Source organism: Spermophilus citellus (genome assembly GCF_964194105.1).
Source record: "Spermophilus citellus genome assembly, chromosome: 8".
NCBI classification, from domain to species: domain Eukaryota; kingdom Metazoa; phylum Chordata; class Mammalia; order Rodentia; family Sciuridae; genus Spermophilus; species Spermophilus citellus.
In genome coordinates, this window is record NC_138189.1 from 107,360,557 (window position 1) to 107,373,994 (window position 13,438).

At 32.0% G+C, this 13,438-nt stretch overlaps 1 protein-coding gene across 2 annotated transcripts in view; it reads left to right on the forward strand.

Annotated features, from left to right (window-relative positions):
- The window catches only part of EIF4E (eukaryotic translation initiation factor 4E), a 39,410-nt gene extending 28,465 nt beyond the window's left edge, over nucleotides 1-10,945 (forward strand). Inside the window, exons 3-7 of one of the 2 annotated variants that reach the window (XM_081304465.1) lie at nucleotides 3,171-3,266; nucleotides 5,662-5,725; nucleotides 6,438-6,551; nucleotides 7,722-7,861; nucleotides 10,126-10,945. In XM_081304465.1, coding sequence (XP_081160591.1) covers nucleotides 3,171-3,266; nucleotides 5,662-5,725; nucleotides 6,438-6,551; nucleotides 7,722-7,861; nucleotides 10,126-10,240 — 529 coding nt within the window. In that variant the 3' untranslated portion in view covers nucleotides 10,241-10,945. The remainder of the gene's footprint in view (nucleotides 1-3,170; nucleotides 3,267-5,661; nucleotides 5,726-6,437; nucleotides 6,552-7,721; nucleotides 7,862-10,125) is intronic. The other variant, XM_081304466.1, reaches the window with a different exon arrangement.
- The last annotated feature ends 2,493 nt before the right edge of the window (nucleotides 10,946-13,438 follow it).

The following is a 13,438-nucleotide window of genomic DNA, read 5'->3' on the forward strand; positions in this document are numbered from 1 at the left end:
CGCTATAAGTCTATTTTTTAAATTTATTTTTTAGTTGTAGTTGGACACAATACCTTTATTTTATGTATTTTTATGTGGTGCTGAGGATCGAACCCAGGGTCTTGCATGTGCTAGGCGAGTGCTCTACCACTGGGGCACAACTCCAGTACCCCACGTAATCTATTTTTAATGAAAATAATTTTGAAATAAAACACAAAGGAAAAGTAGCATTTTGCAATCTATTTAATGAAAAACATAACTTACTAGAAGTCAGCTGGATTTTCATAGCTGCTTTTGCATTTGATCTGTGAAGATTAGTTGTTTCAATGTAAGTATAAGAAGAAAATGTGGTCTCACACCAGTACCTTGCTAGAAAAGGGAGAATTTTAAGTAGCCTTCTAAGATAATTATGGATATTTCCCCCAATACTAGATATATTATAGATTACTTGCAGTGTAGAATCTGAAACCATATTCAAAAACTTTTCCTACAATGTTATGTTAAAAATCCATGGTCTTCCTTGCATTTGGTGTGGGTATTTTACCTATGTGTGATCACACATTAATCATTTGGGAAATAATTGATTCAGCGAGTAATGTAGATCCTGTGAATGTCAACACATTTCATTGTGTAGAAATTTGAAATAATAATTCATTACTATACCTCTGAGCTCATCAAAAAAGTCTTTAATTTTTAGGAAGTGTCAGCTTACAGTGTCAAATGAAAGCTTTCCAAAATTAAAATTTTTATCCTGAAAGCTCAAATTTTAAGTCACAGACTATTCATTTCCTAAGCAATAACCATGGCTTATCAGTTATTTTGTTCAAGTAAATATGATATTAGTGGCTAGTTCCCCTCACAAATCAAATAGTTGTCTAAGCGTCATATTTTGTTGTGCCTTGTAGAAGTGCTTTACATGCATAATATGAAAACAAATAAAATTCAACAAGAACATAATTTTTATTGTTTTGTCAAAGACATTTTTAAATGAACCTGGCAGAGTTGATAAAGGATACAGGGACTATTAGTATCGTTTGTCTCTGTCTCTTGCTAAGGCATCAGCAGATTTATCCTTTTTGTACCATTAGTGCACATTGTCAATAATGAATGATAAATAGTGTCTTAGAATTATATATGAAAAAGGGTCCCCTGGGGTCGGCAAACCACACTTTAAAGAGTCTTAAAATTAAATTAAAAACATTCTTGTACAAACATTTTTGTCTAGTAACCCAGTTATTTTCTTTCCTTTTTTGGGGGTACAGGTACGGGGGGGGGGGGATTGAAATCAGGAGCACTTGACCACTGAGCCACATCCTCAGCCCTGTTTTCTGTTTTATTTAGAGACAGGGTCTCACTGAGTTAGTTGCTTAGCGTCTTGCTTTTGCTGAGACTGGCTTTGAACTTTCCATCCTCCTGCCTCCTAAGCCACTGGGATAATAGGCATGCTCCACGGGACCCAGCTCCCAGTTATTTTATAAACCTTTATGTTTAAAGGCTAAGCACAGTTTTCTTTTTAAAAGAGACCATATTATTGTTTTAAATTTAGAATATCGTACTTTATCTTGCGAATTTTGTGATAGTTGTTCTGCCTTTTTTCCCCTTTATAGTGATTGGCAAATACATACAAATTATTCAAGCACATGTTCATATGCATCTCTTTTTTGTGTCTAACTGGGGTACTAGGCATCAATCATGGAACTATAAAATATATAATTTGGAAAGCCCTTCAGATATCATTTATATTGATGAAAACATGGAATTTCTCTTTTACTTACCTTTGTTACAGTCCTCCCTCTGGTTGTGGGACCCCAAAGGATGTTCAAGTTAATATAAAATGGTGTAGTGTTTGCATTTGACCTTTGCACAGCCTCCTATATTTATAATACCTATTATGTTAATAGTTGTTGTGCTGTACTTAGGGAATGATTTTTTTGTATGTTCAATATGGGCAAAAGTTGTTTTTTTTTTTTTTAAGCTGAGTATTTTCTATCTGAGGATGCTGAACCCTGGATACCAAGGGCTTACTGTATTACATTTCAGAGAATATTGAAATTCAGTTCTTCTAAAGGTGAATCATCTTGGGATGATACATTTTATTGTAATTTTACTGTGTTTATTATCAGTATAGGAGAAATTAGCATATGTAATATTAGGTGTGTGTGTACTATTATAATTATTTAGGAATAAAACTTTTAAATGGAAGTATATACAGTTATATAGAAACTGGTTAACATTGTTTCAGAACATATCTTTGCAGTATTAATCCATTTGTGTTCCCAGTTGTATGTTTCAATAAATGTAGAATCAAATTTAATAGTTTTTCCTGTTCCTAACACTCCCATTTCTTCCTCTTTGTCTGATAGCTATTTGTTCCTCTCAAAATTCAGCCTTCTTGTTTCTAACCTTCCTTTATGGCTAAGTGTGTGTCTAGTCTATTTTTTCCTTGTGCTTATTTATCTCTTACCATACAGTTCTTTGCACACTGTGATTTTCTCTCCCATATTTATATGAAATCCCCTGAGAGATTAACCTCAGGGTCTCTAGATGTTACAGGGAATCTATTGAAATAGTACATCAAAAAAAAAAAAAAAAAAAAGCCCTTTTTCCTCCCCCCTCTGGTGTTCAGAATTGAACCTTGGGTTTTATACATGCTAGGCCAATCCTCTACCACTGAGCTACATCCCCAGCTAAAATGAATATTTTTTAAATAAAATAGAGAAAAGTATTCATTATTTACCAATGGATATCAACTACAATTCAGTTTTTAAAAATATTTGTGGTAAAATACACATAAAATTTACCCTTAATATGGTACAGTTTAATAATGGTAAATACATTTACATTCTTGTTGTATAACTAATCTCCAGAAGTATCATCATCTTACAAATAATAGCTGACCCCTGACCCGTTAAACAACAATTTTCTATTACTATTTCTGTAGCCCCTGGCAATCACAATCACCATTCTCTGTCTCTGATTTTGACTGATCTAGGCACTTCATTAAAGACGAATCATACAGTATTTGCCTTATCATATCATTAATGATAATTTTATGTCAGCACAACATTTTGTTCATCCATTCACCTGTTGATGCCATTTAGGTTGCTTTCACCTTTTGACTATTGTGAACAATCCTGATGTCAACTTGGGTGTACGATGACTGTTTTTTGACACTGACTTTTTATTTTTAGATGGGCACTCTGGTTTTTTAAAAATGATAAAAGTAAAACTTGGCAAGCAAACCTTCGACTGATCTCTAAGTTTGATACTGTTGAAGACTTTTGGGCGTAAGTAAACATTTATTTTAGGATATTTGTAATTTTTTTTTTTCTCTTTTAAGTTGAATCCACAACAGGAAGGATGAGGGATGAGTGAAGTTAACAAACGTTCATCTGAAGAACTTTGTCTTCTCCTCATGAATGTTTGAATTTGTGATTATGCCTGATCAGTTTTAGAAAGGTTCTATCCGTTATCCTAGGCCTGAATATTCTGTATTCCTTGATCTGAAATATCCTTTCCTTCGAAATCCTTTATTGCCCTAAAACTTTTGGCAAATAGTTGAAACTTCTATCCTTTAGTGGTTGCCTAAATAAATCTCCCTCATAACTCTAGAGCACTGTTTGGTGTCCATTTCTATAATTGTTTTCAGTATAATGTCTGGAGGAATTTCTTATGAAGTCTCAGGCTGAAATAATAAGAATTCAAGGGAATGTCAAGAAAAGGATAGTATCTGTGATGATAGTTCATTATAATTTATGATAGACTAAGAAAAATTGAAATGTTTTTCAGAGTTTGTTTCTAGTTAAGCTTTGATTTGGTATCAAACTTGTGCATAACTCCAAAGTACAATTTAAAATTTTGATTCTGATTCTCTAATATTAAACAATTTTTTTGTTCTGTTTTGTTTGGGGATAGGGATTGTCAGGGCCTTGTGCATGTCATACAAGCACAAGGCCCTGACACGTTTTAGTACGTGTAGGCAATGTCATTTCATAGTGGATTTGTATACCATAATTTAGAAATTTGAAGGAATCCTTCAGCTTTCTTTAATGACTAAATTACTTCTTAATTTCTTACTTTTTTCTAATAAATTTCTTAAAAACAATCTTTGAGTATTTTTGTTTTGATTCAATCTGTATATTCTCAATATTTTGTTCAATGTGCTATTATAAATTCTCATAAACTAAACAGACCTTAGAGCACCTGAATAAGAAAAGAAGTGGCAAATATAGCATTAGCTAGGCTTTTCATCTTAAATTCCATTGAAGAAATGTGCTCTCATACTAAGCACTTATTGTACGAAATTAGTAGTGTTAATGCTGAGTCATCGTTATTATCAGGTTTCTTCTGTTGCCTAGTTGAAGCTGTCATTGATAACATTGTTTGGGAAGTTACCATTAGGTAATGATCCCACAAATCTTATGGAACATGCTCTTTTACCCAAACTGGGATTATAATAGTTGTCTTACCCTATGTAATCTGATCAGAAGATGCCAAGTTCTTTCTTAAAACTCTTCTTTGAGATATTTCCATACTAGGTTTAAATAGTTAGTTCTAAGAGAACCTAAGCATAACAGTCTGTAGCATATGACTGAGGTTAATTAATTTCTGCCATCTAATGTTTGACATAGGCAAAGCATTCTCTTGCCAATTTAAAAAAAAAAAATTTTTAGTTGTAGATGGACACAGTCCTTTATTTTATTTATTGTTTTTTATTTTTTATGTGGTATCAGGGATCCAACCCAGTGCTTCATGCATGCTAGGCAAGCGCTCTACCACTGAGCCACAATCCTGGCCCCCTTTTGCCAATTTTTAAAAACAATTTTGCGGTAAGAGAATACAGGAATCACATGATATAGCCATCTACTATCAGGAAAGTGAATGTTTAAGCAATTGCAAATATTCTGCTAGTTTTGTATTTGGAAATGGTTTAGAAATATCAGTTCCATGCTATATGTAAATGATTATAATTCCAGATGGTAGAGCTTAGAACTATTATATTTTTAAAAAAGTTTTCCAAGTAATCATTCTGCTAACTAGCTAGTAAAATTTATAGTTTTTGGGAATCATTCTACTTTTGGATAAACTTTAAGGATAATGATGTTGATTATTTAAATCATGTAATCCTGAGGATCAGGTTCATGTTTTCTCTTGATCTCTTTCCTTCCCCCCAGTATCCAGGGATACTCTATCACCAAATTATACCCCTAGCCTGTTTTATTTTTTGAGGAAGGGGTCTCACTGAGTTCTTCAGGCTGGCCTTGAGCCTGAGATCCTCCTGTCTCAGACTCCTGAATTGCTGGGATGTCTAGTGATGATTTGTTTTTTTAGTGTTTGAGAACAAACTGTTCATTACCCTCATGTTCTATCATTTACTTAAGCAACCTTATGCCTTTATTTTCAGTTTTTTATATATACATTTGTTTGTAATTATTTGTATGAGTTAACCAGTGTACCAAAATGTTTTTGTCAAAATTATTAAAAATAGTTTGTATTATAAATTGTTTCTTGAACGTATCATTAAGATCTGTTTTGTCTGTCCATTTCAGAAATCGACTTCATAGAAAAACAAATACATGTGAACTTTTTGTGTTAAGTTTTCGTGTTTCTAAGTGTGTATAATGCAAGCACATAACCTTTCATTACATATTATATTTTTAATTGTTTTTTTCTTTTGCCTAGTCTATACAACCATATCCAGTTGTCTAGTAATTTAATGCCTGGCTGTGACTACTCACTTTTTAAGGTATGCCTAATCAGTGATTTCATGTATTTATTATAGGACTAGACCATTCAGGTATTCATTAAGAAAACTTTCCACAGTAGAATAGTTTCTACTGTGATGCACAGGCTAATAATTAAATTGGTGTTACTAGGCTTTTAACATCAGCATATTTTTCTCTATGGTATAAAAATTAGAAATTAAGAACATTACTCTAAGGGCATATTGAGATTGATTTTGATGAAAGCTCTGATTTTTATTTTCTTCCCTCCAGTCCAGTTCCTCCTTTTTGTATTTAAATAGACTGAGCTTGTCAGGCTTTCTTAATCAGGGGTTGCAGGGTTTCTTGAAATATTTATAAATGGACTTTGTCAGATGGTTGGAGGATGCAGCATAAATTAATTCTGAAATTGCATGCATAAGTTTTGCATGTGTTTTCTAGGTGTTGAAGAATACGTAGTTAACTGATAAAAGGTGTCTGCTAGGCAGAAAGTTTAAGCATTTCCAAATTAAGGAAAGCACAAGGTTTGATAACTAATAGGTGACAGAGTCACACCCCTGATATTTTTAAAGTCCTTTTTGCTTTTTTTTTTTTTTTTTAATAAAAACTCGACCCATAGCAGTTCATAATAAAGTTTAAGAAGTTGACAGTATTTTACTTGCTGATTATAGTGGTTATCTCCCTCAAAGTCCAGGTCACAATATTGTTTAATAATGTTGTTTTCTTCCCCTGTAGGATGGTATTGAGCCTATGTGGGAAGATGAGAAAAACAAACGGGGTGGAAGATGGCTCATTACATTGAACAAACAGCAGAGACGAAGTGACCTCGATCGTTTTTGGCTAGAGACAGTAAGGTTTTAAAATTATAAGGCAGTTTTAGAATACTGACTCTTATATTACATTACATTTTGTTTTGGTTTACTTAGTTTAAGAGGAAATAAAGATGCCCACATTAGAAAATCTTAAAAGTTAATAATTGTTTTATCATATGAATCCTGTATACCTTATGTGCTAATATGGTGAAATATTCTGCCATACTAAGTCTAATTAAAATGATTGGAATTAAAATTCCACCTTCCATAATAAGATTACCCTGGTCATTTCATTAACTTTGGAATTTATAAGATTTTTAATGGATTTGCAACCCATTTATAGCATTGCTGTATGTGTGCTACATTTTCTTTTAGAAAGAAGTAAACAGATTATTAATACCATTCAACCTAAAAAAGTTTCAGTAACCTTTTTTTTTTAAAAAAATGTTTTTTTAGTTATAGTTGGGCACAAAAACCTTTATTTTATTTATTTTTTATGTGGTGCTGAGGATCGAACCCAGCGCTAGGCGAGTGCTCTACTGCTGAGCCACAACCCCAGCCCCTGTAGTTAGCACTTAAATATTTGAATGAGTTCTTTTTGTTTGTTTGTTTTGTTTTTTAAGAATAGAGTTGATTTTGCTTTTGGAAAAGGTCATCAGTAAATAACAGTTTAGAATTCCTCATTAAAAAGTCAGGACATTTCAGTTTTGCAAAATGAAGAAAGTTCTTGAGATGAATGGTAATAATGGTTGCCCAATGTTAAATGTTTTTAATGCCCCTGAACTACGTGTTTAAAAATGGTTAAAATGATAAGTTTTATGTTTTATCATCCCCCCCCCCCAAAAAAAAGTCAGCATGTTCTTATGAAAAAGCAACATGGCAATCTAACCATGAATAGCTATTTCACATTATCTCATTAATCATTTGTTTGCCAACAAGTATAACCAGCAGCAAGGCAAATGAATATTAACAACATAACATCACTATCTGTTCCCTGACATCAGTTGCCCAATTTGATGAAAAAATTAAAACAACTGAAATATTTAAACAGTCAAGCCAAATAATCATATGCATATGTAAAATTTAGACATTTAAAAGCTGATTTTATTATTTGTATGTATACAAATACATAAGGAAACATTTGCCATCTAATTAAGTGGTTTATAATCTATTGGATGTAATTTGGGATTTGTTGTTGTTTTTGAAGCTGCTGTGCCTTATTGGAGAATCTTTTGATGACTACAGTGATGATGTATGTGGAGCTGTTGTTAATGTTAGAGCTAAAGGTGATAAGATAGCAATATGGACTACTGAATGTGAAAACAGAGAGGCTGTTACACATATAGGGTAAGGTTTTGCTCTTTGCCTACTTCTTTGACAATATTAAGGTAACTGAAACCTGGAGTTTTTACTTGTGGTTTAGAAATACTTGGGTTTGTAAACCATTATTTTCCTTGTATTGTTTTAATGACAATTTTTATAATTTTGAACTCCTGTTGGTGCTCATTGTCTTACTTATATAATATTTTTTTCTAATCCTGTAAAGTTGCTTTTTCTTATCTAGTATGTAATTCTTAGAGCACTCTACTTTAGCTTGCAGTACTTTATTCTTTTACTAAGTAATGAAAATGTATTTTTCTCAAATTTGGAAAGTGCTATTTGGAATAAAAGTGCTACTTTGAAAACTACAAATGTATAAACCATCATAATTCAGTGAGTATTAGCACATGATAGTGAAATTTCCACATATATGTACACTACATAGAATTTTACTTGAAAATAAACATTTTAAGTTTTGTCCATATTTAAAATCCACATGTATAGATTTTTCCTTTTTTCTTTTTTTTTGGGGTAAATTTTGTTCTTTGCAACAAGTCATTTACTTTCAAACATTATTGTTAGGATTTTTTTTATTATAATTACTTTAGTAAATTTATTAAATTAGTAAAATTTGCGGTTTAATTCTATGTTAATAAGTACTAGGTAGTTATAGATCACAAAATGTTTGAATTGCTCATTTGGTGATTTTTCAAACATTATAAATTCTCCTAGGAACATACCTTCCAATCCTTTTTCAGGTTTCATTCTATGTGGGGCTTCTATAAGAAAGGAGTTGATCATATTTAAGATCTTTCCATCAGCATCAAAACATCAGTTTAGGAGTTTCATTTTACTTTGAAAACAATAGTTAAAAAAATATAGGTTTCTTTCTTATGAAAGTTTTGTATTTGTGTCAGCATTAAATAATTTTGAAATCTAAAACATTTTGATAATTTTTTAAGGAAAAAATATTTTAGCCCTTCTAATTTGTATGAGTCAGTACTATGGGTTTTGACATTTTTATTGAGGAATTATATTTGTAGGGAATGCATTACGCCATAATTTTAATCTAATAGTCATTTTCACTTATTATAAAAAGTATTTTTAGATACTCTATTTGGAGGAAGTTAGTAAAAGCTTCTGAAGCAGGGGTGGAGTATGAAAAAGTTGGAATGGTGGAGTATCATTTTGGGTGATGCTCCATAAAAGTATACATTCCCTTATTTTTATTTGATTTTTATTGCTTCTTAAAAATATTTTTGCTATATTTTTTCTAAGAATAAAGGTTTAGATTTCTATATTGATGTATGACACTCTCTGTGATCTTTCCCTGGGTCTTTGTTAGCCAAGCCTGACATTCATTTGTGATCCATAACAGCACAGCCTTATTTTTGGTTCTCAGCCCTCAGAGATGCACCTTTTTTTCTTTTTTTCTCATGACTCTAAAAAGGAGCTTTCTTTAATATAGCAGATGAGATTAGATCCTCTGATTTATACAGTATGATACAGTGGTATTTGGCACTCATTCACATTTTATTCTTTACAGTAGTCACATGTTCTGGGACCAAATGGTTAGTTCCCTCTTTTATATCCCCACCTTCCCCCAGTGATGAATCCAGGACCTTTTACGTGCAAATCAAGTTTTCTACCCCTGAGCCTATAACCCCATCTCTAATAACGTCTTACTTGAAAATAAGGTTGTAGGGTTATATTTAAGGCAGAAATTATGTATGTTTTAACTTATCCTGAGAAAATTATAAATTTCCCTCAAAATGTTTAGCTTTGTTCTTTAATCTTTTCAGTATTAGGTATGGCAAATGTAATGGTATAGTAGTATACAGTATTTACTGTGTTCATATGTATAGTGTAACATTTGAGGTCAAAAAATGAAATAGACATGTGCATGTTACCTATTTTTATGAAAGTTAAGTATGCCTGTGGTAACAGTTTCATCATTTGTATTTGTAATTATTTGATTGTGTTTTCCCTACTTGTCTCTACTTACTATAAATGCCATGGGCCCAGGAACTGACCCTACTTTGCTCACTGTTGGTTTAGTGACAATTATTACAGTACTTGATATATATCTGATTGGGTCTTAGATATTTGTTAAGTGATTAACTAAGATTGCTATGGAAATATAAAGTGTAAATCAAGCTAAAAGGAAAAGGGTGTTCAATTTTTCTATTTTACTCAGTGTGTTTTTAGATATTAAGACTGATAATGAATTTTTAAAATTAATTTGTTTTGGTGAATAAAAATAAATGGCCACTTTCTTCTTTGTCTTCTAGGAGAGTATACAAGGAAAGGTTAGGACTTCCTCCAAAGATAGTGATTGGTTATCAGTCCCACGCAGACACAGCTACTAAGAGCGGCTCCACCACTAAAAATAGGTTTGTTGTTTAAGAAGACACCTTCTGAGTATTCTCATAGGAGACTGCGTCAAGCAATCGAGATTTGGGAGCTGAACCAAAGCCTCTTCAAAAGCAGAGTGGACTGCATTTAAATTTGATTCCATCTAAATGTTACTCAGATATAAGAGAAGTCTCATTCGCCTTTGTCTTGTACTTCTGTGTTCATTTTTTTTTTAAATTTTTATTATAGTGTCCACTATCTCAATCAAAGAATTACAGTCCACATCATCCCCAGAATCCATAAATGTGTTCCTGGCCCACTCTGTATTAGCTTAGTAGAATTACCATTACAAACAAGTTTTACCCATCCACAATATTCAAAAGAACTTGCGTTTCTATACCTTAATAGGAAAAAAAATTGAGTTTATGTTCCATTGTATGCAGGGGCATATTTTGCTGGTTTGAAAGAGTATGATGCATACAGTTTTCTAGCAATTTTCTTTGTTTCTTTTGACAGCATTATCTTTGCTGTACTCTTGCTGATGGCTGCTAGATTTTAATTTATTTGTTTCCCTATTTGATAACATTAGTGATTCTGATTTCAGTTTTCCATTTGTTTTGCTTTTGTTTTTCCTCATGTAACATTGGTGAAGGATCCAGGAATATGACACAAAGGTGGAATAAACATTAATTTTGTGCATTCTTTGGTAATTTTTTTGTTTTTTGTAACTACAAAACTTTGCTACAAATTTATGCATTTCATTCAAATCAGTGATCTATGTTTGTGTGATTTCCTAAACATAATTGTGGATTATAAAAAAATGTAACATCATAATTACATTCCTAACTAGAATTAGTGTGTCTGTTTTTGTATCTTTATGCTGTATTTTAACACTTTGTATTACTTAGGTTATTTTGCTTTGGTTAAAAATGGCTCAAGTAGAAAAGCGGTCCCATTCATATTAAGACAGTGTACAAAACTGTAAATAAAATGTGTACAGTGAATTGTCTTTTAGACAACTAGATTTGTCCTTTTATTTCTCCCATTTCTATAGAAGGAATTTGTACTTCTTATTGCAAGGCAGTCTCTATTGTGTCTTCTCTTGTAGTGTCTTCCACTTGAACAGCATAAGTTTGGAGCACTAGTTTGATTATGTTTATTACAATTTTTAATAAATTGAATAGGTAGTATCATATATATGGATGAAACTGATGTGGCTATCTTTGTTTTTTTATAAAGGCCCAGTTCTTAGTCTTAAATAAATAATGTAATTTCAATATGTAAAAATTCATGGAGAATTGGGATTTTGGTGTATCACCATTTGATTGATAGGAACAGTGGTTGTAAATCTTGGTTGCAAGTTGAGATATTCTTAAGTGTCAGAATGATAGCATAGGGAGAGTACAGGTGGGGGCATATGCATTAGTATTCTTATCAATAGAACAGAATAAATAAGTATTAAGATATTTATATTGGTCAATTGTTGTAGTAGTATGGTTTTTCTGTAAACTTGAAAACTTCATTTCTTCTTTGTAGGTATCATTTGAAAGCAAACTTGAAAAATATTTTGTCTCTGATACATAATTGTATAGTTCAGATCCTGTGAAATGACGTGTGGCTATCATAGAACAAAGAGTAAGGTGAACTGTAGGTAGCAGAATGGAAATCATTAGTCTATAGGAGATTTTGTCTTTAAGTGGTGATTATGAATGGATCGTTTTCAAACTGATAAACTTGACAAAGACCCTTATAAAATAAAATGGAATTAATAGCATTGGTTTCATTGTAGAATTTTCAAATAGGTTTTAAAGGCTACCACTGATTGCCATTTGACTACTCTAAATGTCACAAACACTCCTTATTCCATATTACAGAAATATTGAATGTTGTGTGTTTAATCTCCACATTCTGTTCCTAATGTCTGCTATTTAAGCTTGGGTGATTGGTTTAGCTGACAATTGTCTGTGTTGATATATGTAGTTGTGAGCATTTCAAGAACTTTGTTAAGTGGCCGTGATGGTAGTATGTTGGCAGTGAGTGGGATTGGAGTAGTGCATCTATTAGAAGTTAATGTTCTCATTTCCTTAATCCTAAAATGAAGTCCAATTTTAAGAAGTAAAAGCTTTTCCCCACAGAAGAAGAATACATCACATAGTTCTAAGTTTTTTAAAAAAATTGTAGCATTTGATTGTTATAACTATTTTAGAATCACAATTTTAATTCTTTTCCCCAGGAACAGGGAAGGATGATAAATTATTATGAATCACTTTGGGCAATTGCCACACAGTGACTTGCAGCTTTTCATAACTTTACTACATTACCCTGTCCAATAGGAGGTTATAAATAGATATATTTCATAATAGAAAATGGAAGTAATCTTTAACAGATAAATAGTAGTTCATTGTGGGATGTGACATTTAATGGATTTAATCTTAATTATACCAATTCTACAAAAGGATTTGGTACATAATATGTAAGAATTAAATAATTACAAAACTTATGTGCTCCCGTCACTTTATATGCACATTAACCTGCACAGAAATTCTTGGATATGTAGGTACTGGTAATTCCTCATTTTATGAATCAAGAAACAGAAACATTGAGATCTTTTTAGCTTTTGTCAGGTGCAAAGTGTGTTTTAATCCTGGAAATTAGGTTCTAAAAACTGTAAATCACATTGTATTTTTCAGTAGTGTGGGCTTATAGATAGATTATAGATTACATCAGATTGTAGTCACTTCCTTTGTTAGTGAAACTAATAATAGGTGGGAAAGTTTTCTAGACTCAATTCTGTTACCAACCAACTAAACTAGTCAGAATTTTGAGAACATGGATACAAAGGTAAAGGAGTTTAGAGGAGTATGTCTTAAGTAAGTATTTTCATATAGTTTCATGTGTCTGTATTCAAAGTTATCTTCTAAGATAAATGGCAAAATAAAGAACAGTGTTTGAATTGATAGTTGATATTTTTAAATGCTGAAGTTACATTCAAGAGGATAATGTAAATTTAGCGAGGCATTGTGATAGTGCAGTGTTTTGCATTTTAAAATTAAAACAAGTTAATTACAAAGTTCCATGCTACCTTTTATCTGTGTTTCTTCCAGACTGTCTTCAGTGTGAGTAGTGAAGAAGAAAAATACCAATTTACTCAATTGACGTCAGACCCTCCACACAGATTCAAGATTTTAGGCCAGACAGATATTGAAAAACAAGACTATTCACCATTTCTCTGGGGACTACTATAGCAAT